Source organism: Camelina sativa, chromosome 14 (assembly GCF_000633955.1).
Source record: "Camelina sativa cultivar DH55 chromosome 14, Cs, whole genome shotgun sequence".
Classification (NCBI taxonomy): Eukaryota; Viridiplantae; Streptophyta; class Magnoliopsida; order Brassicales; family Brassicaceae; genus Camelina; species Camelina sativa.
The window spans coordinates 12,351,973-12,376,521 of NC_025698.1; the positions used below are offsets into that span (position 1 = coordinate 12,351,973).

The 24,549-nt window shown below is 33.0% G+C and overlaps 2 protein-coding genes and 2 pseudogenes across 3 annotated transcripts; 2 read left to right on the plus strand and 2 right to left on the minus strand.

Annotated features, from left to right (window-relative positions):
• Positions 839 to 2,152, plus strand: LOC104741166 (annotated as a pseudogene).
• LOC104743510 (putative F-box/FBD/LRR-repeat protein At1g22000) lies at positions 3,011 to 4,620 on the minus strand. The gene is made up of 3 exons (XM_010464582.1): positions 3,658 to 4,620; positions 3,443 to 3,580; positions 3,011 to 3,364 (listed from the first exon to the last, which is right to left on the minus strand). Exons 1-3 carry the CDS (start codon positions 4,618 to 4,620, stop codon positions 3,092 to 3,094), a joined length of 1,374 nt encoding a protein of 457 aa, XP_010462884.1. The 3' UTR covers positions 3,011 to 3,091.
• LOC104743511 lies at positions 10,947 to 17,057 on the plus strand (annotated as a pseudogene).
• LOC104741167 lies at positions 16,521 to 24,543 on the minus strand. 2 transcript variants are annotated; one of them, XM_010461957.1, is made up of 2 exons: positions 22,916 to 24,543; positions 16,521 to 16,603 (listed from the first exon to the last, which is right to left on the minus strand). In XM_010461957.1, the coding sequence occupies exon 1, from the start codon at positions 23,537 to 23,539 to the stop codon at positions 22,985 to 22,987; it is 555 nt and encodes a 184-aa protein (XP_010460259.1). In that variant the 5' UTR covers positions 23,540 to 24,543; the 3' UTR covers positions 16,521 to 16,603; positions 22,916 to 22,984. The 2 variants fall into 2 exon arrangements, with proteins under 2 accessions (XP_010460259.1, XP_010460260.1); XM_010461958.2 differs by lacking the exon at positions 16,521 to 16,603 and adding an exon at positions 19,202 to 19,995.

Genomic DNA, 24,549 nt, shown 5'->3' on the forward strand with positions numbered 1-24,549 from the left:
TTTTTTTTTTTTTTTTTTTTTTTGAATTGAAGTTAGCTACAAACAACCTCTACCTTCTTCTTAAAGGTTAACCCAACAAATGGATCATTCTTACATTTCTCATCCACCTTACGTATCATAACATGGTAAGGATCACTGCTAGTTTCTAGTGTGGTTGTGTTGGAAATCCGAAACCGTGTTCTATTGAATATAAAGTTGCACACTGGAGTGGTATTGGAAGCCAAAATAGCCAACATGCGTCGCATCAAGAACCTTGACGTTTCCGGGAAATGGTTTATCTTATGAAACAAGGGTCTTTATGATGTCTATGTGAATAGTGTATATTGAATACTTTAAATTATAGTCGACAAAAAAAACTATAATTTATTTTTTAAAAATAATTGGAAATAAAAGATAAATATTGGAAAGAATAACTTTTTTCCAATCAAAGTATTCATATCTTTTTCAGATACAAATATATTACGGCGTCCATCGCTATTCAGAAAAATAGAAAATTATTAGATTCTCAGAAAAACTCAATACAATTCGCTAGGCGGCGTCCATCGCTACTCTGTAACTCTTATATCTTAAAACTTGACTGGCAGTGGATTTGACACGGGTAAGGAGGTTCCTCCAAAGCGCTTTAACATGTTTAAATAAAAAAATATTTTATAGTTGAAGCTTGCCTTACGTTGTTACTTTTAAAATCGTTGGAGCTGGAAATAAAATTGCTTGCACGAAATACTAACCCAATTAAGCATTCACATACCAATCACACGTCACGTCCCTCTACCCAAAAGAAAATACACACGTCACGTTAAATATATGACTTAATTATATAATTAAACAAAACCTAACCCATTAATTTTTCTCTCATCAATCCTTATTGGTTTTCCACAGCTTTGATTCCCACAAACGATTTGATTTTTCCACTTTTAAATATCTTGAGGATATGAAATTCTTCATGTGTATTCTAGCGTTACAACAACTCTACGTGTAAAGTGTCGCCCAGGATTTCGATTTCTTCTACTTCGTTTTACAGGTAAAATTCATACTTCATACATGTATCTACAACAATCGTCATTGTACTTATAAATTTGATGTTTATATGTGTATGTGCATTGCAAAGCAGTGGCCTGGAGCGTATTGTGATTCAAGACATAGTTGTTGCTATCCAAAATCCGGTAAACCACCTGCGGATTTTGGAATTCACGGTCTATGGCCTAACTACAAAACTGGTGGATGGCCTCAAAACTGTAATCCTGACAGTCAATTTGATGATTTACGGGTTTGTATCTAACTTATTATAAACGCAATAAATTAAGAAAATAATATTTTGGGACCATTGTAAGCTTGTTTAATCTAGATATCACAATATCTATATCTATATCTATATATATATACAAAGAAAAACAAGAAACAAATAACTGTGTATAATTAATGAGAATTGAAAACAAATGAAGGTGTCTGATCTGATGATCGATTTAAAAAGAGAATGGCCAACTTTGTCGTGTCCGAGCAATGATGGTATGAAGTTTTGGACACACGAGTGGGAGAAACATGGCACATGCGCTGAGTCCGAGCTTGACCAACATGATTACTTCGAAGCCGGTCTTAAACTCAAACACAAAGCTAATCTCCTTCATGCCCTAACCAATGCTGGTACAACATTCACTTCTTTTGCCCCTCGAAATTATCTCCATTGTTAGTTATGTGCAAATGGATGTTCTTTTCTTATTATATATATATATATATATATTTTTTTTTTTGCCATGATGTAGGGATTAAACCGGATGATAAATTTTACGAAATGAAAAATATTCAAAATGCAATCAAAGAAGCAACTGGATTTATTCCGGGCATAGAATGTAATAAAGACTCGTCACATAATAGCCAACTCTATCAGGTTTATCTATGTGTTGATACTTCGGCCTCCAAGTTCATCAACTGTCCTGTTATGCCACATGGTCGATGCGACTCTCGAGTTCAGTTTCCTAAGTTGTAATTTTTTTCGGTAAAACCAAGGTTCTTATTTTTTACGGCTGGCTGAATATAATTCTTTCTATTTATTTACGAAAACATTATATCTATTGGTTTTTATTTTGCGTTTCTTGCAACATTTACTTGTAATAAATAATAGTATATAAATTGGATGGTACACTTGATTTGCATCGATGTCGTCGACTTATAAATTTTGCTTTCTCATAATTATTAGATTTTACACAAACCTAAACAAATAAAATGAAATGGTGACAACCTAATAATTAATTAATTCATTAATAGCTTGATTAGTTGAAAAAAATGATAGTTTGATTAGTTAAATTAGTGTTTTCAAGGAAGAGACTTTCACGGTAAAGTTTGTCAAGTTGTTATTATCTTGTCGTCGTTGTGGATGCACCATCAGCCACTCGAGAATAAGGCAGCTTGATAAAATCGTATCAAGAAAGTCTTGGTCTTTATATGCCACGTTGAGAAGACTAAGATATAAGAGAGATGGTAGGCAAGAAGGGGAAGAAACATCCACAAGACTCTGGTTGGATCAAGTCAAATCGAGCGTGTCGCATGTGTAAATGCTTGTAGTCCCACATCTATGCTTATTGCTTAAGCACCCCACAAAAAGGACCAACAACTTAAGTAACCCATAGATACGCCATGTGGGACTACTAAACCTCATATTCCCAGCACCAACTAAACCTCATTCCCTCTTTTCTTCTTTCTCGTCGCTGGGTGAGACTTGAGTCACTTGACTACGTAAACACACATCACACATGTATCTCTGGAACTGGAAGTCTATATATACACTTTTTACGAAAGCCCAAGTTTTTCAAAAACAAGAAGGAAAAAAAAAAGGCCCCATTTTTTAGCAAAAAGCATACTCTGTATGCTTAATTAGTCTCGGACTATAGACTATGCAACAGGTCTTGTGCCACCATATCCAGTAGTGTTACCATCACCGATTCACCATGAATTAAACAAGTCGTATAGAAAAGTCCTTTTATTTTTAGTTTATGAGTATTTTGAGGATATAGTAAATAAATAAATAAAAAGTAGCAATGAGAATAATTGTGAGTTGTGTCACATGGGCAATACGTTATTCCGTCAAACATCCATTTCATTTGAGTTGCGTGGGGAACACAAGCCGAGATGATGTTGAAATCCTAGGCATAGATTCCAACTCTTTTTGTGTATCTTCAGGATTAGAGGTTGCTATGAAGGAGATCTCGACTGTCTTTAGACACTTTGAGTTAGCAAGAATGTATGTCACTAGTTGTCTTTCATCTCCTCTTCCTCCATAGCCTTTCCAGAAAAAGATCTCTAGATGAGATGACAAGCATTCGGGAATAGAACTCGGCTGATTCCAGGATGGTGGAAGACCTTCGATGCACTGATATCAATACATATACTTTAATTCTATGTTCATGTAAACTAGATTCGCTTGTCTTACGGGGAGCAGGGTACTTACCGTTTCGATAGTAAGCGATTTTAGTTTAGGAGAATTTTGAAGCAAGGACATAAGTGGTTCCAACCAATCTACTGAGTTATCTGGATAAAAGTAAATCTCAGTGAGCCGAGAGAACTTGGTGGCGCTACAGCATGCAGCCTGTGATAGAAAAACAAAATATTAGTTGACGAAGCAACATGGAACAAATGAGAGGCCGGGGGATATATAATCGCTACCATTGCTTTGGTCAAAAGAAAATCCAGATGTATGACAGAAGAAAGAGATTGCAGAAACTTGTCACTGGGGTTATGAACATAGCTGAATGATGCCACATCAAGGCAAGGCATATTATCTATCACGAGATCCCAAGCATCGTTGAAGTACAATTTTTTTAATGCGGGGGAATCTATGAACAACGATCCAATGAGATACTCATCATCCACTGCTTGATCCTCCTCTACCTCATCAACGTCAAAATAATTCCTCCGCCAATTAGTCCTATAGAATAATGTTTCTAAGGAAGAAACTTTCACTGTAAAGTATTTCAAGGTGTCATCCTCATGTCGATACACCGACAGCAACTTGAGAACAGGGGAACTTGATAAAAGCCTAACAAGAGATTCGTCGTCTTTATACACCACGTCGTGAAGACTCAAATATAAGAGAGATGGTAGGAACGCCGGAGAGGAAACATCCACTAGAATCTCGTTGGATAGAGCTAATTCAACGAGCGTGTCGCATGTGTAAAGGCACTTAGGAAAGCTTGTGGGCTGTGCGGTCCATAGGAGCTTGAAATCTAACACTTCCACACCTCTATTAACTGCGTTCTCAACCCACTTTCCGACATCAACGTCAACAGGACAATGTGGACCAACTTCGACAATCAAACTATATAGTTTCGGTGCCTTATGGAGTTGCAATGACTTTTCAGTAAACCACCCAACGCTCTCGCTGCCATCGTCTTTGAACTCGAGCCTAGGCAGCATCGTCCAGACATAACGCCATCGTTTAGACAAGATTGAAGTGGCGACTGCATCTTTTGTCTGGACGTAGTGCAAGATCCGCAAGAGCAAATCGTCCGGCAAATCACAGATCCTAGATCCGATTCTCTGACAACCTTCGGTTTCTATAACAGTTGATAGATGCTTATCGTTGTGGAAAATATCCCACAAAAAAGACCAACAACTAAAGAAACCCATAGATTTGGTGGGATTTTACAACTACGTACCTAAACGCCAATGGAACGAACTTCTTTCTCGTCGCTGGCTGTGTGACACACAGAAAACCCTAATTTAATTTACACAAAAGTAAGCCTTAAACAAATGTTTATAAAAAGAAACTAGAGTTTTAGCCACAAAATAAAAATAAATAAATAAATAACTATAGTAAAGTAAAGTTGCCCAACTTGTAAAAGTAAAACTGTTAATGTTACTTTAATAGTCAATAATACCAATCGATCCCCATTCTTACATATAATTGTTAATTTTTCTTATGAGGTAGGTACGGTTCAAAAACCTTCCTTCAAATACAACCATTGCCTTGACTGAGGAGTGAGGACGCATTAATTAAGCTGTATGTACAAATTATAAGAGGCGGAACTGGAGTTAGAACAAATGGGTGAATTTTAATTCATCTACTAGAGCATTTGTCGAACCAGTCTTCATGGGAACAGCCTAAATCTCGAGTAAGCACAACCTAACTCCCGAGCTTTAAAGGCATGGGAGTGTTTATATCCCTTATTAAACATTTGACAAATATTATTTTGAAATATACAACAATGGTTAAATGTGAACTACCAAATATGTGTCGAACCATTTTTCATGGGGTAAATTTGATGTGTCTTTTCATCACTTAAGCCACNAGTGCCTTATGGAGTTGCAATGACTTTTCAGTAAACCACCCAACGCCCTCGCTGCCATCGTCTTTGAACTCGAGTATAGGCAGCATCGTCCAGACATAACGCCATCGTTTAGACAAGATTGAAGTGGCGACTGCATCTTTTGTGGGGACGTGATGCAAGATCCACAAGAGCAAATCGTCGGGCAAATCACAGATCCTAGATTCGATTCTCTGACAACCTTCGGTTTCTATAACAGTTGATAGATGCTTCTCGTTGTGTATAATATCCCACAAAAAAGACCAACAACTTAAGAAACCCATAGATATTACAACTACGTACCTAAACACCAATGGAACGAACTTCTTTCTCGTCGCTGGCTGTGTGTGATACACAAAAAACCCTAATTTAAATTACGCAAAACAAAGGTATGTCTTTAATCTATACTAATAAAAAGTAGAAGGAATAAGCTCCTAAGCCGTCCACGTAGTATTTTAAACATCCAATTGGAATTCGACATATCACTTATTAACATTGTATACAATTTCCAAAATTTTCTATATTAAGAATTATTTTAAACAACCTATCATGATTTGACATGTCATTCATTAACATTTTTAAAATTTCCAGATTTTTTTAGAAAAATGAAAATTTGAAATTTATATAAATCAAAGAACTAAGCACAATATCCCACATCGGCTAGAAAGTTTTTAAGCAATGGTTCAGAACCATTATAAATAAGATTAATATGCTTCCAACAACGAATGAGCAGGAAATCTTGATTTATTATGCGTCCAAATTTAAAAGTTTTATTTGGTTTGATCTGGTTTTTTATTTGATCAAATTAAAACTTTAAACAGTTTCAAAAAAATATTAGAATATTTAAAAAATTTAAAAGTTTAAATATTATAAATATTAAAACTTTTAAAAGTTCTCAGCTTTTAAAAAGTTTTTAAATATTATAATTTTTAGATTTTAATTGTTTAAAATATTATAAATATTGAAATTTTTTAAAAGGTTCAAATTTTCTATTTTGAAACCTTTTAAAAGTTTAAAATATTATAAATATTGATGCAAAACATAAAGTATCTTATTCATCTACATTTGTGCTATTTATTTCTTATGAGCTGTAAAACATATTTTTGTGTATGATTTTATAGGTGAGTTGATATTCTTTCATTAATTTTTTATTTTTGGGTGTATGTAAGAAGGATTGACATCGCAAAACCTTAATTTGATGTTTGAGTCAAATTTTGAGGTTTAAAAAAGAAAGATGGACGACAAACACACATGATTTATTAGCTATACTTAGGCATGACCAGGGTTACGGTTGTCACGGTTAAGGTTTATTAACCATCGGTTGTGGTTAGAAATTTTTATAATCTTAACCAGAACCGTTTAACAAATGGTTAAACGGTTACGTTTACATATGGTTACGGTTCAAGCGGTTATTGTTATATACGGTTACGGTTATTTGTTATTATGATAAGGTTAATATTATTTGATGATATAATATAATTGATATTATTTATTTATAATTAATATGTTCTTATAGTGTACTCATATTTCTATATATCATATGATTCATATTAAATAAATAATTATTAGTATATTTTATTATGTTTTTAAAATATTATAAACCAAGTAAGGATTTTGGTTTGAGAAGTTTCTAAACGCGTGGATCTAAAACCAAATAAGTATATGGATAAAATTGTCAATAATTGGGTGCATGTGTTGACTATGCTGGTAATCATGAATTTCACAAATTTTATGAGAAAAGAAATGATTTTGTTCTTGGAGTTTGATGGGTTAACAAGTTGTGTGGTAGTCTAAAAAAAGGTTTTTCAATGGAAGAATGTGAAGAAATTGACGAGGAAGAAGAAGAAAAAGAGTATAACGAAGAACCAAATGGTAAAAGTTACGATGACAATTAACACAAAATTTGACAATGAAAATGACAATAAAAAATATGAAAAATAAGAAAACATTGAATAAAAAACACGAAAACATAGATTGTAGCAATCAATTAAATCTGAAAACGAGTTAAATTCATGATTTTAAAATTGTTTCGTTTTTCTGGTGGTCAAAGAAAATGGTTTAGGATATGTGAGGTAATCAGTTTGATTTGCCTCTCATGGACGTCAATTTAAATTTATGATTTTTTTATCAGATTTAATTTTATAACACAACTGATTTTTTTATTTTAAAAATTTGTGTATCTGAAATTTAATGTTTTTCTTTAATACTAATTTTAATTTTTTTTTATGAGATAATATTTTATCGTAATCAATCATATATAATATTTATTAAAATATATCAAATAAACAGCTACGGGTGGATTACTAAAAATGGTAGTAAATTAAAGTTGCCTAATTTTGAAAAGTAAAACTGCAATATCCCATAGGTTAAATAAAAAATACCAATGGATCCCCGGCCCGTTAAAAAATCTTCCTTAAAATACAACCATTGCTTTCACCGAGGATGCATTAAAATTTTGTAAGGACCAAAAAAATATAAGAGGTGGCAATGGAGTTAGAGAGCAAATACATTTAAGATTTTACTTCCACTACCTAAAACGCCAATGGAACAGAGAAAACGTTAATATATTTCACACAAACGTAATCTATTTGAAGCCTATAATTGATCCTAAGACCATCTCGGAGGATCCAACCATTTTTATAATTGAAAAAGACAAGCAAAATCAAAAATTTTAAAATTCATGAAGGTGTCTATTATATAACATAGTACAATGGTAGTAGGCCAACTAATGAAGTTCTAAAATTTTAAATTTTTACAAAATTTGTGAATAAGGTAGGACAAACACACACGAAAAATTTGTTGCACACACAAAACTTGACATAGACTTGTACCTAATCTGGTATAATTAATAGGAGAGTTTTGTGGACAACCCATAGTAAATTTCTTATTTTTGAATAATAGAAAACGAGATTCATTTGGAGAATTCGTAAGAAACATTCAGAAAGAGCTATGATGTGTCCAATGAAAAGAGCTAATATTAGACAGTCTTTTTTTCTTTGTTTTTTTGGAGTTTGTTCAAGAATCAAAACAGCAGAAAGACATGCTAAGATCAAGAGAGATGGTGAAGGATGAAAATGATCTTGGTCATTGGGTCATCATGTTATACCATGTCAAAAGATGTGCTGCTACTTCTCCATCTACAATGTATCTTGACTCTTGTATACTACTGTTCAAACCAATTGAACAGACATGTCTCAGTTACAGGTTTAGACAAGTACACACACAATTACTTCATCTTCTTGTATTCAAACACTACTTCCAAAATCTGTAAAAGGTTTAATTGTTGTTCATGAAGTTCAAGTTTAATGTTTTACTCTAACTAAACAATTTCCTCTACATGATAAAGAACAACCTCAGATTTCTGGAAACATAGCCCTAGCCCATCTAAACCTAAGCCACTCATGAACCCAATATGTGATTCATTTCCAAAGAAGCAAAGATAGAAGCAGAGAAAACAGAGACAGTACCTCTCTCTTCTACATCAACAGATAAAGCAGCACCACTCCCACAAAGAATCCAGTCCAAAGCTTTATGAAACTTGCACTTTTAAGCTTGCATTCTATCACCTATAGCCAAATAACAAAGGAGAATTTGGGAATTGCATTTGAGAACTCTCCATCAACGCCTCTCCATAAAGCTACATCAATCTCAATTGATTGAACTCTCCCTCAGTATTTATCTAGCTCAAATTCAATTTTGTTTAGAATCTCAAACCGGTGTCTACAACAACCTCTGCTAACGTAGATGTAGACTTGATTCCCAAGCCTGACTAGAAGTCTCAAAGATGTAAACCCCAGAAACACCTCAACGGTGTTCCAGATCCACTTCTCAAGTGAGTCAACAAAGCTTTCAAAAATATATCACTGTACAACAATGTCGCATCTACTTCACTAGCATCAATACCAGAGATAGAGATTGATCAAGAAAGACGAGTTGGTTCTTTCGAGGAATTGAAGAATCGGTCTGATGATCACTTCGCCGTTAGGTTGTTGAAACTGCGCTGAAGAAGGTGGGAACGCCGTGGGTACGATGTTGAAGAACGAAAACGTCGTCGATACAGAGTTCTTGTAGATCCTCAGTTCCACGAGAGATTGGTGAACGTTCTGCATCATCGCGCGGAGGAGAAACATAGATACGTCCGGCGAGTACATTCCCGAGAGACAAACGCCGACCAAACTCTTTTTTCTTCTAATACAAATATCCCACTAATCTAATTGTTGTGACACGTATGTGTGTCTATACATTTCCAAACAATCCAAAAATAGAACCGGATCCTAAATTAAACTTGCCAAATTTTTAAAGTAAAACTGCAATATACAGTAGACCGTAAAAAATATACCAAAAATTTGATCCCGATCCTTATATTTTCATTTGTTATCTTATTTCTGATGAATTTATTTTCCAATCCCCAATTTTGCCGCCTACCTTGATTTATTATTTTCATTTGTTTTTTTAATAGCCCATCACAGTACAATGACGTACGCTAATATTATTGGCTTTATACCCCTTGGTTTGATCTGACTAGATGTTTGAAAGAATCTTATTTGCCTTGACCTTTTTTGGTAAAGACTGATGTTTGTATTGTACGTACATTTATCAGCCATAACTCAATTAGAATGCAGTAATTTGCATTGAAGACCTTCCTCGAAACGCAATCACTGCCTTAACTGAGAGAATGCATTTAAGCCCGTTTGGACCAATTAGTTATAAGAGCGGAATTGGAATTAGAACGAATGGGTAAATGCTAACTACTGACCTAGGACCACATTTTCACTAATTTTATTTGCTATGGACCTCGACCCAAGTTTAATACTATTTGGTGTGACTCTTGGGACTCGATTTTCATCACTTAAGCCACAATTGCAGAACTGTTTGATTGATTTTTTTTTATTTATGATGTTGGCCTTTATCTTTAATTCTATAAGATATATATAAAAAAACATTTACATGAAAAATGATAAATAATGTAGAATAATATTGGATAAATAATATTCATATTCTATTCAATAATAATTTGAACTTATTGCAAATTCTATTCAATTATAATATTTTAAATTTCAGGATAAACAACATGTACACATGAACATCTATTTGCAAACTTAAATCGTATATAAGACTAATTTACTGATAGATAGCAAACAAGTAACTTAGAATCTGCAAATTTAAAGTCATAAAACTGTAATAAATTAAATAAAATTAATATTATGGGGTTATAGCTAGCTCTCTAAATGTGAATTAACTTTAATGTGATGTATAGTGATGAAATTAGTTTAATGTAAAGATACTTTAATGTGATGTATACATTTCGAATTAACTTTAATGTGATGTATTCAAAATTAACTTTACATTAAACTAATTTCATTAACACATTAAAGTTAACACATTAAAGTTAAAGTTAAAGTTAACACATTAAAGTTAATGTAATGTATACATTCATTCGTTTCAAACTTTAAAGTTTACATTAAAGTTAATTCGTTTAACTTTAATGTGATAGTATCAGTATGCTTACAAAGTCATCATGAGTGTTGCTTTGAATCTTAATGTCAGTTAACTAGAAAAATACAGTCATATTTGTTGTTTTTTTGCTTTTTTGACTATGATCTGATCCAACCATAAAAAGAAAAGAGCAAATATATAGAGGTGTTAATTATGACTGGTATGTATGTATGGTGGTGCGTAACAAATGAAAGCACCCTCATATCTCTCACGTTATCACGACTTTGGAACTTGCTTTACCCTTTGAAGATTCAAGCTTCAAGGTCTCGTTGATATTATGTTTGGTAAATTAGTGATACTGTCATAGACTCAATAGTATTAAACCAAAAAAAGGTTTAGTCAAAGTAATACTTTTTATAATACATAAAGGTTAATTAAAAAAATGGTTTAGTCTAAGATAAACCCACAAAATCTTAAAATATAAATGTAATTTTACTTAAAAAAAAAATATATTATTACAGTTATAAAGTAAGTTAAAAAAGTATTTTTATTTGTTTTCTGAATATAGTACCTTATATGTATATTTAAGAAAATAGCCTGAGAGTTTTTTTTTGTCAAGATATTTAATTGGTTTAAGGTACCAAATTACATGTAACTTCTTTTTCTTTTACTCAGGTATCTATCTTGTTCTACACTTTTTCTTTTTAGTTTTTACCTTTTCACCGTTTCTAAATTAAAAATATACTGTATTATAAGAATAATAAAGAGCTATGAAGAAACAAACATAAATATACCTTATATGTGTCAAGATATGCAGTTCTTTTTCTTTTTTATTTGCATCAAGATATTAAAAAAGATTTTGAATTTGATAAATGCATTGTTTGTGAAATATGTGTTCGAGTTAAAGAAATGGTTGGAATTATCTATCTTCTGCTACATTGTTTTTTTTTTGTCACTTTTCTCTTTTTTATCATTTTTAAATGAAAAATAATTTTTTTTATATATTTTTTTGGTAGAGAATAAACTGTATATAAGAATGTAATAAAAGAGCTCTGAAGAAACAAACATCGCTTTCACTGCTGGTGGAAATGTGCTTAGATAATACGATACACAGAGCAAAAAAATTAATATTATGGGGTTAGAGCTAGCTCTCTGAATGGTAGTTTTCCTACGCAAAAAATGTGGTTTCTACTTTAAATGTGATTTAATATCTTATTCTCTATTTTGTGGAGAAATTTTGATTTGGGTTTCCCTTGATAAAATCCAGAGCATATATCATTTGTATCCCCAATTAAACTAACATTAGTGAACCCTTTGAAAGAACATACTAATGTCAATGTTAGAGAACATAATCTCTTACATACGTTTTTAACCACCACGACATTTGTGCCTACTTTGTTCATGAAATTTATTTTAAGATTTTAACTTCATTGCCATCAATAATACTGATACTACGGGCACAACAACAGCGGCCTAGCTTTTAGACCCATTTCAGATTATAGTTACTAGAATTTTGCTTCATAATATGAAATCATTTGAACGCTGGAACTATGTACTAGATAGTCTAGATTATCTATCATTTGGAGGGATGCTTGCTTTAGAGTATATTTAAATGTTAGTTATGCACTCTTTATACAATAGAACCTCTATAAATTAATACTCTTTAAATCAATATTCGCTGCAAATTAATAATTTCTTCCGGTTCCAAGTTGGGTCGGTGTAAAAAATTACACATTTCGATAAAATAATAAGATAATAATGTTTTTGGAAAACCTATGTAAATATATGGTCCCATCAATATTATAAATTAATAATCAAATAAACTAATATATATATATATATATACCTATATATCTAAGAAAATCTAGTGAGATATGACTTTATTGTTGTTTGACTATATCTAAGAAAATCAAGTGAAATATAACTCTATTGTTGTTTTCATATTCTTGAATTTGCATTTTTGTTGTTGCTCATCTCTAATCTTTTTCATTGTTATCTTCTCAAATCGCATTCAAAAATTGTGGAGAGTGCTAGATGCGATAATTGTTTATTTAGTAACTGATCCTAAAGGTATCACAATATTTTCTTCGACTTCTTCATTACCATGAAGGATAGTAGTAGTAATTTATTCTAAACTCAAAACTTCTAACATTTATCATTTTTACCTAGATAATATAGTAAATAATTGACATTTGTCCTATTACGATAGCCAAGATTATAAATAAAATAAAAACTTTAAAAATGTGAATGATAAGAAAAATATCTTATTTTGTAATGGAAAATTTTCAAAATTATGAAAATGAGCAAATCTTTTCATTATTTATCGATAAATTAATAATTATTAATTTATCGATAAATTAATAATTATTAATTTATCGATAAATTAAAACCTCTATAAATTAATAAAATTTCATGGACCCGACCTTATTAATTTATAGAGGTTTTACTGTACATAGTGACACATCTAAGTTCTATTTCGAATTACTAATCTATATATACATTTTTGAAGTACATTTGGGTTCTATAATTTTATTTGTACTTATTTACAAATTTAATCCCTAAAAATTTTCCAAAAATAGCATTACTTCACATTTTGTTTCCTAAATATTTTACATACCATTTCAACTAAAAAATACAGCAAAATCAATATGGAAACAGAAACTATGATATATTTAACCACAACTTTTATTGTGTATTGAAGATAATCTATCTTTGAATCTTTTGCAAATAAAGAAAATAATAATTTGATTCCTATTTTGTTTTCCAAAACCTGTGACTTTTGATTCTTAACGTAAGAAAAACTTCGATTCACATTTATTTAAATATTATAATTAATATTTATAAACTTAACAAAATTTTAAAATATTACTGGTTAAATCCTCATTTTATTATTTGTCAACACTATTGATATTAAAATATTTGACATATAAAAACTAAGTTGATTTAACTAAGATTGTGTAAAATAATTAAATCATTACGAAAAATTAGACTTAATCATAGGTAGGGATGTCAAAATGGGTCCAAATTAATGGATTAACTCAAACCAAACCAATCCAAAAACTTCTTGAGTTGATAATTTGAATATAATGGGTTAATGAGTCAAATTGTTTTATGAGTTTAGTGGATTGGGTTGAAATGGATTGGATTAAAATGAGTTTATGGGTTGACCCAAACCAAACCATTTAATTAATTTTGAATACCAGATTAATTTCGATTTGTTAGGAAGATATTTCTTCTTCTTCATGTATCATTACAATCTCCCCCAAATCGAAATATCAATACACGATTTCGCTCTCTCTCCCACTTCGTCTTCTTACAATCTCCCCCAAATCGAAGTTTCAATTTCTAGAACTTTGGATTGTTTGATCTGTTGATTTTATGTTGAAATGTGTGATTGAGCATTGATTCGTATTATGTAAATCTCATCCGCGAGCTCAATAGATTTGTATCTCTAAGATTTCAGTTTCTATTATCTAGTGGCGTTGGTCTTGTTCCAGTTTCAGATTCGAAATTTTGATTGCTTAGCTTTCGTTTAGCCTTGAGCCTTATCATTGATTCAATACTTCGACTCCTGGTCATTGAATTTGTACAGGGATCTCCAGTTTGTTCATTGGGACTGTTTCCTTAAAACCGCCATATCTGATGGTGACGTTGAGCATATTGTCATCAAAGAAAGAACACCAATGAAAGTCCCTGGGTACGAGAAGCCAGTAGAGTTTGGTCTTATCACTTCCTTTGCTTACCCTCTCGAGAGAGGAGGCGGTGAGGTTGTTGTTGATACTACTAGGATCGAAACAATGCTCGGCGACATCGCCATCGCTGTTCATCCTGATGATGCAAGATACAAGCATCTTCACGGAGAGTTTGTTGTGCATCCCTTCAATGGGCGGAAGCTACCAATCATTTGCGATGAGATACTTGTTGATCCAAATTTTGGTACTGGTTGTGTAAGATCACTCCAGCACATGAAACCAAGGATTTCGATGTAGGAAGGCGCCACAATCTGAAGGTTATCAACATTTTCACCGATGAATGGTGGGCCTGAATTCACAGGGATGCCACACTTTGCCGCTCGTGAAGCTGTTGTTGAAGCTCTGCGTAAGAAGGGGCTGTACAGAGGTGAGAAAAACAACGAGATGAAAATTGGAGTTTGCTCAAGAAGTGGTGATGTTGCTGAGCCTATGATAAAGCCTCAGTGGTACGTGAGTTGCAGCACGATGGCAAAGGAGGCTCTTGATGTTGCTGCCAACGGGAAGGTCGAGTTTATTCCCAAGCAGTACTCTACAGAATGGAGAAGGTGGCTAGAGAACATTCATGACTGGTGCATCTCGAGACAGCTTTGGTGGGGCCATAGAATACCGGCATGGTACGCCACTTTAGAAGAAGACCAGGTTAAGGAAGCAGGTGCATACAACGACCATTGGGTTGTTGCTAGAACCGAGGAAGAAGCTCGTAAAGAGGTTGCACATAAATTTGCTGGGAAGAAGTTGTTGGAGCTCTCCCAAGATCCTGATGTGCTTGACACCTGGTTTTCTTCTGGGCTCTTTCCGTTATCTGTTTTGGGATGGCCAGATGAAACCGAGGACTTGAAAGCTTTCTATCCAACGTCTGTTCTTGAAACTGGACATGACATTCTGTTTTTCTGGGTTGCTCGTATGGTTATGTTAGGAATGAAAGTGGGTGGTGGGGATGTTCCCTTCAGGAAGGTTTTTTTGCATCCCATGATACGTGATGCACATGGCCGCAAGATGTCAAAGTCTCTTGGAAATGGCATTGATCCGCTTGAAGTCATTAACGGTGTGACTCTTGCTGATCTACACGCCAGGTTAGAAAATGGTAACGTGGATCCGAAGGAGCTGGTTGTTGCCAAGGAGGGACATATGAAGGATTTTCCAAATGGTATAGAGGAATGTGGAACTGACGCTCTACGATTTGCGCTTGTATCCTACACGTCCCAGTCTGATAAAATCAACATGGATGTCCAACGAGTTGTTGGTTACCGCTGGTCGTGTAACAAACTGTGGAACGCCGTCAGATTTGGGATGATGAATCTTAGCGATGTCTATACTCCTCCTGTGCAAACTCTAGACCCTGAAACCATGCCCTTCAGTTGCCAATGGATCTTTTCTGTACTAAATAAGGCAATATCAAACACAATGGATTCCTTGAATGCTTTTGAGTTATCGGATGCTGCCGACACAGTGTATGCCTGGTGGCAGAGCCAGTTCTGTGATGTATTTATTGAGGCAATTAAGCCTTATTTTCTTTCTCAAAACGCAAGCAGGACTCATGCACGAGATGCTCTATGGGTGTGTCTTGAAACTGGTTTGAGATTGTTGCATCCATTTATGCCTTTTGTTACAGAAGAGTTGTGGCAGCGGTTGCCTTCATCGCAAGACTGTGAACGGAAGGCGTCTATCATGATATGTGACTACCCATCTCCCTTAGCAAAGTGGACAAACGAGAAGGTGGAAACCGAAATGGACATGGTTCTGGCGACTGTGTAAACTCTTAGGGAAATGAGAGCTGAAGAGCCTCTAAAGAGCCAGGGGAATGGAAAATTGCATGCGTTTGCTCTGTGTGGAAATTGACAATGGGGATAGTGAAATCGCATGAGCTGGAGATCAGAAGTCTTGCAAAGCTCTCATCCTTTGAGGTTATGTTGAGTGGAGAAGACAAAGCAGCCGAAGCTGGATCAGCTGTTGGAAAGATGGTGAACGAGAGCCTCAAGGTGTATCTCAAAGTGGATGGAGCAGACATTAATGCAGATGCTGAACGTGAGAAAACCATGAACAAGATAAAAGAAATTGAAAAGCAACAGGAGAAGTTGCAGAAGAGTATGGGGGCTAGTGGGTACGAAGAGAAGGTCCCTGCAAACATAAAGGAAGACAATTTGAGGAAGCTCGCAAAGCTTATTGGACAACTCCGATTCTTGAAGGGTGATGAAGATATTGTTTCAGAGACATCAATTACAAGGTAGAAAACTCTTATTGACGAGATGGAATTTGCAGATTGGATTAATAATAGTACATATGTAGTGTGTTGGGATGATATTGACGTAATTGTTGGTTATGCAGCTAAATGGAGTGTGGACAATTAGAACTCGATAGGTGGAAGAAGCTATGGAATGGAACAAGGCTGTTGCTGCTTCTATTACTACTGTAGTACTGTTCAAAATTCTTTATATGCCCGATACAATGTCTCAAGACTTTATCAAACAGTTTGTGATTTGTGTTTGTTCTGTTCTGCTTATGATGTAGTTTTGGAACGTATTGTGACCCACCAATTTATTTTCATTACTATCTTTCACAAACTTTTTCTTCATATCATCTCCATTGGTTGGTCATTAACAAAGTTTGTTTTAAAAAAAAATTATTATAAATTTGGAAAAAAGTTAAATTAAGAAATTTATTAAGAAACTTTGAATTTTCATGGGTCCAATGGTTGATCCTAAACTATTACAGTTACATTACATGTATGCAAGTATCTAAATTGGGTTTTTGACAGACCAAAATCTCATATCCCTCTATCCATCAAAACAATTTCTCAAAAACCCCTCAATAGTATAAAAACAATATTACCCTTAATGAAGGTTGTTAAAGGTTAAATATAATTAAAATAGTAAGTGTTCAACAAAAAACACAGTAGCTCAGTGGTTGCGAGCTACATGCGCACGCGCGCGCGCCCAGGGTTCAAATCCTACTATGCGGGGTACAACTGGTGCAACTGGTGCAACTAGTACAACTGGTGCAACTTGTACACTTAGGATGTTTGATTTTTATTTAAAAATTGTTAGAGGGGTAGTTTCGTCTTTTCATTAAAGAAGAGGGGTATGTAGAATTAAAGTGGATGTGTAGAAAAAAATTCTTAGAATAGGGGTACTAGAGAATTAAATCAGTTTTTGACGGGTTACGCGGAACATGAACACGGTACTCGTGGATGTAAGAAAAGTCAGAGTTAGCTTAACGCGTATTAATTATCCACGTAGGCATTATTATGATTTGCATTTTTTTTGTGTTAAGAGCTTTTTTAATTTGTAACTTTGCTATACTTCCAATCAAAATCCTTAGAAAAGTTAATTGCGAGAATCCCAAGACACTAGTTGCAAAATGTTAATAGTAGTAGAATTTTAAGACCAAGCAGAATTAGGTTGTAATTAACGTTTGTATTTTCTAAGACTAGATTAAGACCCGTGCTCTAGCACGGATTAAAATTCATTTTATTTATATTGTAATTTTTTATAAAATATAATTTATGTAATTGTTTTTAAAGTTTTTTTGGATAAAATATTATACAATAAAATTAAATGCTAAATATGATGATTTGAAATATGATGATTTGAAAAAGACACTTATTTTGTAAATTTTATATTGTTAATGATTTTAGATAAGTAGGAGCTATAACATTGTTTAAATTTTATTTTATACAAAATTTGTATATTTTCTATTTTAATATGTTGTATTAGTTTATGTAATGTGAAGTTATTTCAACAATGTATGTTCTATCTCATGACTTGAATGTCATTATAAGACATAATGTTGTATTATAAGACAACCTTATGACTTGAATGTCATTATAATTGTGAATTTGATTTTTTAAAGCGAGTTTTTATATTATAAATAATTTAATATATCGTTATACTTTTTGTTTTTATATTATAGTGACATATTATTGACATTGCTATAACAAACCAATTTAGAGTGTTTATAGTTTCTAACATTAATATCAAGTTTCAACATTTTAGAAATATTTCAAAATAAATTATTTAATTTTTATTATATTATATAAAATTATAAAATTCAACAAAAAAGTATGAAATGAATCTAAATATTCAAATTTTGACTCGTTACTTAGTAAATGCTCCAAGTGGTGACTAGTTTTTAGAAAAAGAATGGACAAGAATGTGTTTTTCCTCATTTTTGTTACCATTTACGAGTAACATATCTTCCAAATTCTGAAACATGGACCCCACACTATTCTTATACGTTCTTTTTTATTTTAGGAATCACAGAAGAAATTTGTTCCTCTTCAATTTGTCAGTGGAACAAACAGGAAAAAAAAATAATTATTATTTTTTAAAAAAAATAATTCATGCAAAATCTAATAAATTGAAAAAAAAGTTGATAATAACGTTCAAAGGAAAACCTCACGATAAAAGAAGGTACATGATAACGTTAAACTCTTCTAAACTTATATCTTTTGATTCAACTAGTTCCACAACTTATATTTTAAACAATTTGTACATATCCAATATCAAATTCAAACTCATCTTGATCTATCTCATAATTATCTCATGAACAGTTTAATAATTTAAGTCTAATAAAATACAACTATAAATAGTCTTCAGCACAAGAAGCCATCATAGAGAAAAAAAAACCCTACGATCGAGAGACGTAAAGGTGAAAAAAATAATCATACAGTATTTTTTAGCATGACTTCTTTTGTTTTTTTTTCTGTTTTGCTTACATTCTTGTGTTTGGTTTTATTAATTTATGTATTTGATTTTGATTTTTAGAAAAAATTTGGATTATGGCAAGTTCCCAAGAGACTATTGGATCATCACGGCGTGGAGGTCTTTCAAGAAACAAACAAAGGCAAATCAACCACTGCATCAGGGATCGATACCGAAGAAAAGGTATATATGTTTTGCATATAATTATTTATTAAATTTCAATGCATATAGGATGAATGTATTTAAACGAAACATGATTACTGAGTATGTATATATTATAGTATGTGTGGAAGGAAAGACATTGTCAAATTATGCTTGAACTCGTTATTACGGAGCTAAAATCAAATGACCACTCGAGTAAAATGCCGAATGTTGCTGGTAGAAAAAGAGTTGAAAACAAATTATTTGAGTTGACCGGAGAGAAGCTTGTTTGGGATAGTGAGATAAAGAGCAAAATCGAGTACTTGCATAAGCTTTGGCAAATTAATAGGCAACTGATGGAACGCACGGGTGTTGTTGTTGATCCGTCCACTGGACAAATAATTATGTCAACATCTTGGTGGAATGATCGAATTGCTGTAAGTCTCTTTGTTATCATTTATAATATTTTTATATGAATAGAAAATTTTATTCTAATATGTTTTGAATCATTGACAGGAATTTGAAAATAAAGATAAATTTGTTCGGGTTTTGAAGAACAAGCCTTTGCCCTTCAAAGATTTGTTGGACCAGATATATGGTCAACATGATGTCGATCAAGATGAACGTTACTCTCCGTTTACTTTTGGGGACATCTCCAGGAGACACAATCTGCTTTGGCAAACACGAATGATGTAGTAATACCAAAACACAAGAGGATGCATCAAAATCAAAAAAATGATGAAGATGATGAAGTGGATGATGCACCAGCAGCTGAAGAAACGAGATTAAATTGCTGAGCAAATATGGTCTTGTAAAGAGACGTTGTTCTCAACGTCTATAGTTGATTATTTTTATAATTATCATATTAGTATCACGGGTTACCAAAAGTTCCAGCATTTCATGTTTATGTTCGTGTATCATGTTCGTACATGGGTTTGATGCTTGTTTTTGATTAAATTTTTTTATATATATTTTTATTTTTATTTTTTTGCTTGTTCTGTTTTTTTGGTTACCATTTACCATACCATTTGTTCTGTTTTTCCTCTGCACCCATTCCTTTTCGTTTCTTTTTTTTTTAATAATTTTTTTCTTATTTGTTCTCTTTTATTTCTGTTCCTTCTCGTTCTTTTTATTCCTCAATTGGTTACCAGTAGGAGCCAAAAAATTTAATTCAATAGATATTATTTTTAAAGAATAATTTTAATAAAACTTGAATATTTTATAGATTGAATCATTTATATTTGTTTCTAAAAATTCAACATATGGTATATCTAAAAATAAAACTATTTTTTAATTATAATAAATGATATCTTGATTTATTTGTTTCACAAAATTAGACTCATATATATAAAAAATGAGAGGTGAAGTATAATGATAATTAACAAATTAATATGTTAAGTTAGATATCAAAGAATAATTTAATAAAGAAAATTAATATGGTAAGTTAGATGATATCTTTCGAATATTCTTTTAAGATTTTTGAAAAAAATAAATCCAGACTATACAAATAATATAAAATTTAATCTATAACCTATTTGTAACCAACTTATTAAAATTATATAGTCTACAAAAAAAATGTTGTGTACTTCCGTTTTATTATATAAGGGATAACAAAAAGAATTCCAAATGCCTTATAACTTTTTGAATTGGTGTTAAATCTGAGAACAAGAAAACAAAAATGGCGTTAAATTGTGTACTATTCTCAATCACTTAAAATCGTTTAATAAAAAACTTAACAAAGGTTGTTTAAAAAAGAAAAGAAAAAACTTGAAAATACCTTCCAATCATTCGTGATGTTTGATTCAGATTCTCTATACGAAATATAAACATAATAGTAATACACTTTAGTACTACTAGGAGTCAATGTCGAATATTAAAGATTCATTTGAAATATTTTTAAAATGTGATAGTACTACATTTGATAACTATAATCATTTATTTGACACAAAATTTTTTTGATAGAGATATGTAACAAAATTTTCCATTAAAGTATCATCTTACTTTTCATTTTATCCCCTTTTATAATTTTCTTAATTTCTCATAACGTATGTGGAATGTGGTTATGCATTTTCTTTTAGGATAGATCAAAATCAAGTATTGTATTCTCTCAAATTGTCAAAATGTTTCTACTTCTAAATTTGAGTTCCTATGTGAACGTAAATTATTTGTAATATAAATCTCCACTAAGATTATAAGCATTACGTGGTATGACAATAAAATGTAAAGGTCCCTTAATCTCCCCCCCCCCCCCCCCCCCCCCCCCCCCCCCCCCCCCCCCCCCCCCCCCCCCCCCCCCCCCCCNTAAAATACCTTCCAATCATTCATGATGTTTGATTCTGATTCTTTATACGAAATATAAACATTTTACTAATAATACACTAGGAGTCAATGTCGAATATTAAAGATTCATTTGAAATATTTCTAAAAGGTGTGATTGTTAGATATACTCATAGACATTTGATAATTAGAATTGTTTATTTGACACAAATAAATTTTGATAGAGATAGGTAACAAAATTTTCCATTAAAGTATATATCATCTTACTTTGCATTTTTCCCCTTTTATAATTCTCTTAATTTCTCATAACGTATGTAGTTATGCATTTTCTTTTAGGATAGATCAAAATCAAGTATTGTATTATCTCAATTTGTTTCTACTTCTAAACTTGAGTTCCTATGTGAACCTAAACTATTTGTAATACAGATCTCCACTAAAATTATAAGCATTACGTGGTATGACAATAAAAATGTAAAGGTAAGTTATATGGCCCTTAATCCCCCAAAATGTTATAGTGTCCCTATGCCATAAAAGAATGGATTGAAAAAGAAGACAAATGAATAACCCTTTCCCGCATATATTAAACGAATATTTAGAGAACAAATGTATAACCATTTCCCGCAAGAAAGACCAATAGAGGAGGAAATTCATGAGTGTGGGACTCTCCTAATTTGCTTTCATGGACCCATGCTCCATCACTAAATCATAACTAACACCAACATTTCTACCTTACTTTCTGATCCACTTGTCTTATGCTATGTGGCACCAAACTATTTTATGTATAAGCCATTAGGTATAACCTTTTCTTGTTGAGGAAGAAAAAGATGTAATTTTAATTAGCCTTTAGGACGTGTTGTAAGAAATTTTACTGTCACTTAATTCTTGAAATCATTGAAGTTAATTTAGTTGGGTTTATAGTGTCATATTTTCAAGTGTAGTAGTTACAATAGTATACAGTAAAAACAAAAGATTAATTTTAAACTATACAATAAAAAAATATTATATATTTTGGTGCTATTAGGTTGGTGAATAGATGTATGCTTGTGGAGCATTATACTATATGTTAGTGGAGAAAAGAATGATATATGTCCATATGTTTCTTACATCTTAGACACTAATACGGGTAATCCCAACCTTTTTCTTTTCCAAGTTAATAATGCATGCGAACTAAAATTTTGCATATACAAAATTGTCTAAGTTCATCGAACAATACTACTTTTCTATTGGTAGCCTCAAATTAAGAAAAAATCAATCAATGCACACAACATTGTAAATTAAATTTTGATACTATTAAAGACTTAGTCAAACTTACCGGTTTTGGGGATCATCTCGGAGACATAGGTAAACCAAGAGAAGCGAACCGGCTAATACTACTCTTCGTTTAACCGACAGAAACGGGCGACCCGGGTTGTGACCCGAATCCGGAAACCGGAGAAGAAACAGAGCTCTCATCATCTCCATCAGACATGGTTTCAAGATCAGAACCATCAACGTTTATAACATCCCAGATCAACCAGTTCTTGGTCTTCGACGTATGAGGCTCGTCGTGAGTAACAGAGTTTCTCCACGGCGGCGTTCCACCGTTAGCCCTCATCCACTTGCCGCACCACGACTTGAGCTTCACCTGAAACCCATCTCTCTCCGGTTCCCACTGCGTTTGCCAATCCATCAGCTTGTTAAGTGACGTCGTCTGAGTCACCTTCTCACCGGTCATACCTAACAGCAACGGTTTGTTACTCGCAGTTAAGTACGTACCGTGGCTACTCCTCAGCCTTATCAGATTAGGTTTATCGACGACTTGCTCCACCGTCCAAACGGCTCGCCGTGTATCTCCTTTACGGCTTTGACGGATGGTTTCTTGGTCATCGTCGGCGACTAGAAACTTATCTAGGTGGCTTCGTAGCTTAACGTTGTTACCTTTTGTGAACAACTCCATATTTGTTTTGGTTCTTGAGGTTTGAAAGAAGAGAGACAAGAAGAAGAACAGAGAGAAGTTATTGTTTTTGTGAATGAAGGAGAAAGATGAGGTTTGTTTTGGTTGGTTATATAGTTTAAAACTTTAAATGATTAAAGATAGACAAAGCCTGGCTAAAAGGCAACTTTGTAAGTTAAAATTCGGATGGATTATGCAGGATGAAGTTATTGATAGAGGTTGATGAGAAAAGAACATCTTAGTGTTTAGGAAATAATATATTGACTCTCATAATCATAAGCTTTAGGTTACATAGAATTATATAGTACAATAGTTTCCTAAACTATAATGATTGTAAATATATAAATATCTAAATAATAAATATAGAATATATTGTTATTAATCTTGTGATCTTCTAGATCTCTCTATACGCTCCCTCAAGCTCAAGGTGTCATGAGTGAAGCGGAAGTGATAACTTGAAATTGACCATATATGATGTTGTATTTGATTGGAGTTATGAAGCGTTGTGCTTAAACCAGGTGGTTGACGGATCTACCGTAGTGTGCCAGAGTTAAATGACACATGAAAACACTTTGGACAATACTTGTTTGTGAAGGTAGGGAAGCCTATAGCTTTGAAGACGTCTTTTGGACATCTTGAAGATGAGATCAACTTGGATATGAAACGACACTTGTCGTGTAGAAGCAAATAGCTTAGAGGAAGTCGTGAACGACTTAGAAAACTTATGATCAACGTTGGATCAGGAACGACATAAGTCGTTGAGAAGCATATAGCTTAAAGAAGTAATGGTGACTTGACCATATCGACTAAGATGGCATGCAGAAAGATGCAAAAGGCACACATATGGAGGTGAGTCGAGAGGGGGCGGAGCTGTTTCGTGTTGGAGAAGCGGCAACAGAGCTTTTCTTCGTTGGAAGGTGGCTTGGCTGTGACTTAGCCGAATCTTGGAGAGATCATGTCACCATCAGCGTCTCCAGTGATGAAGATGGAAGATCTCGTGTTGGTGATATCAT

Excerpts from the sequence above, each read along its gene's own strand:
- LOC104741167 (XM_010461957.1), bottom strand. The coding sequence starts at position 23,539 with ATGGAGTTGTTCACAAAAGGTAACAACGTTAAGCTACGAAGCCACCTA.
- LOC104743510 (XM_010464582.1), bottom strand. The coding sequence starts at position 4,620 with ATGGGTTTCTTTAGTTGTTGGTCTTTTTTGTGGGATATTTTCCACAAC. Across the intron at positions 3,581-3,657 it reads TTCTTTTGACCAAAGCAATG|GCTGCATGCTGTAGCGCCAC; the intron begins GTAGCGATTATA and ends TTTCTATCACAG. Across the intron at positions 3,365-3,442 it reads AATCGCTTACTATCGAAACG|TGCATCGAAGGTCTTCCACC; the intron begins GTAAGTACCCTG and ends TATTGATATCAG.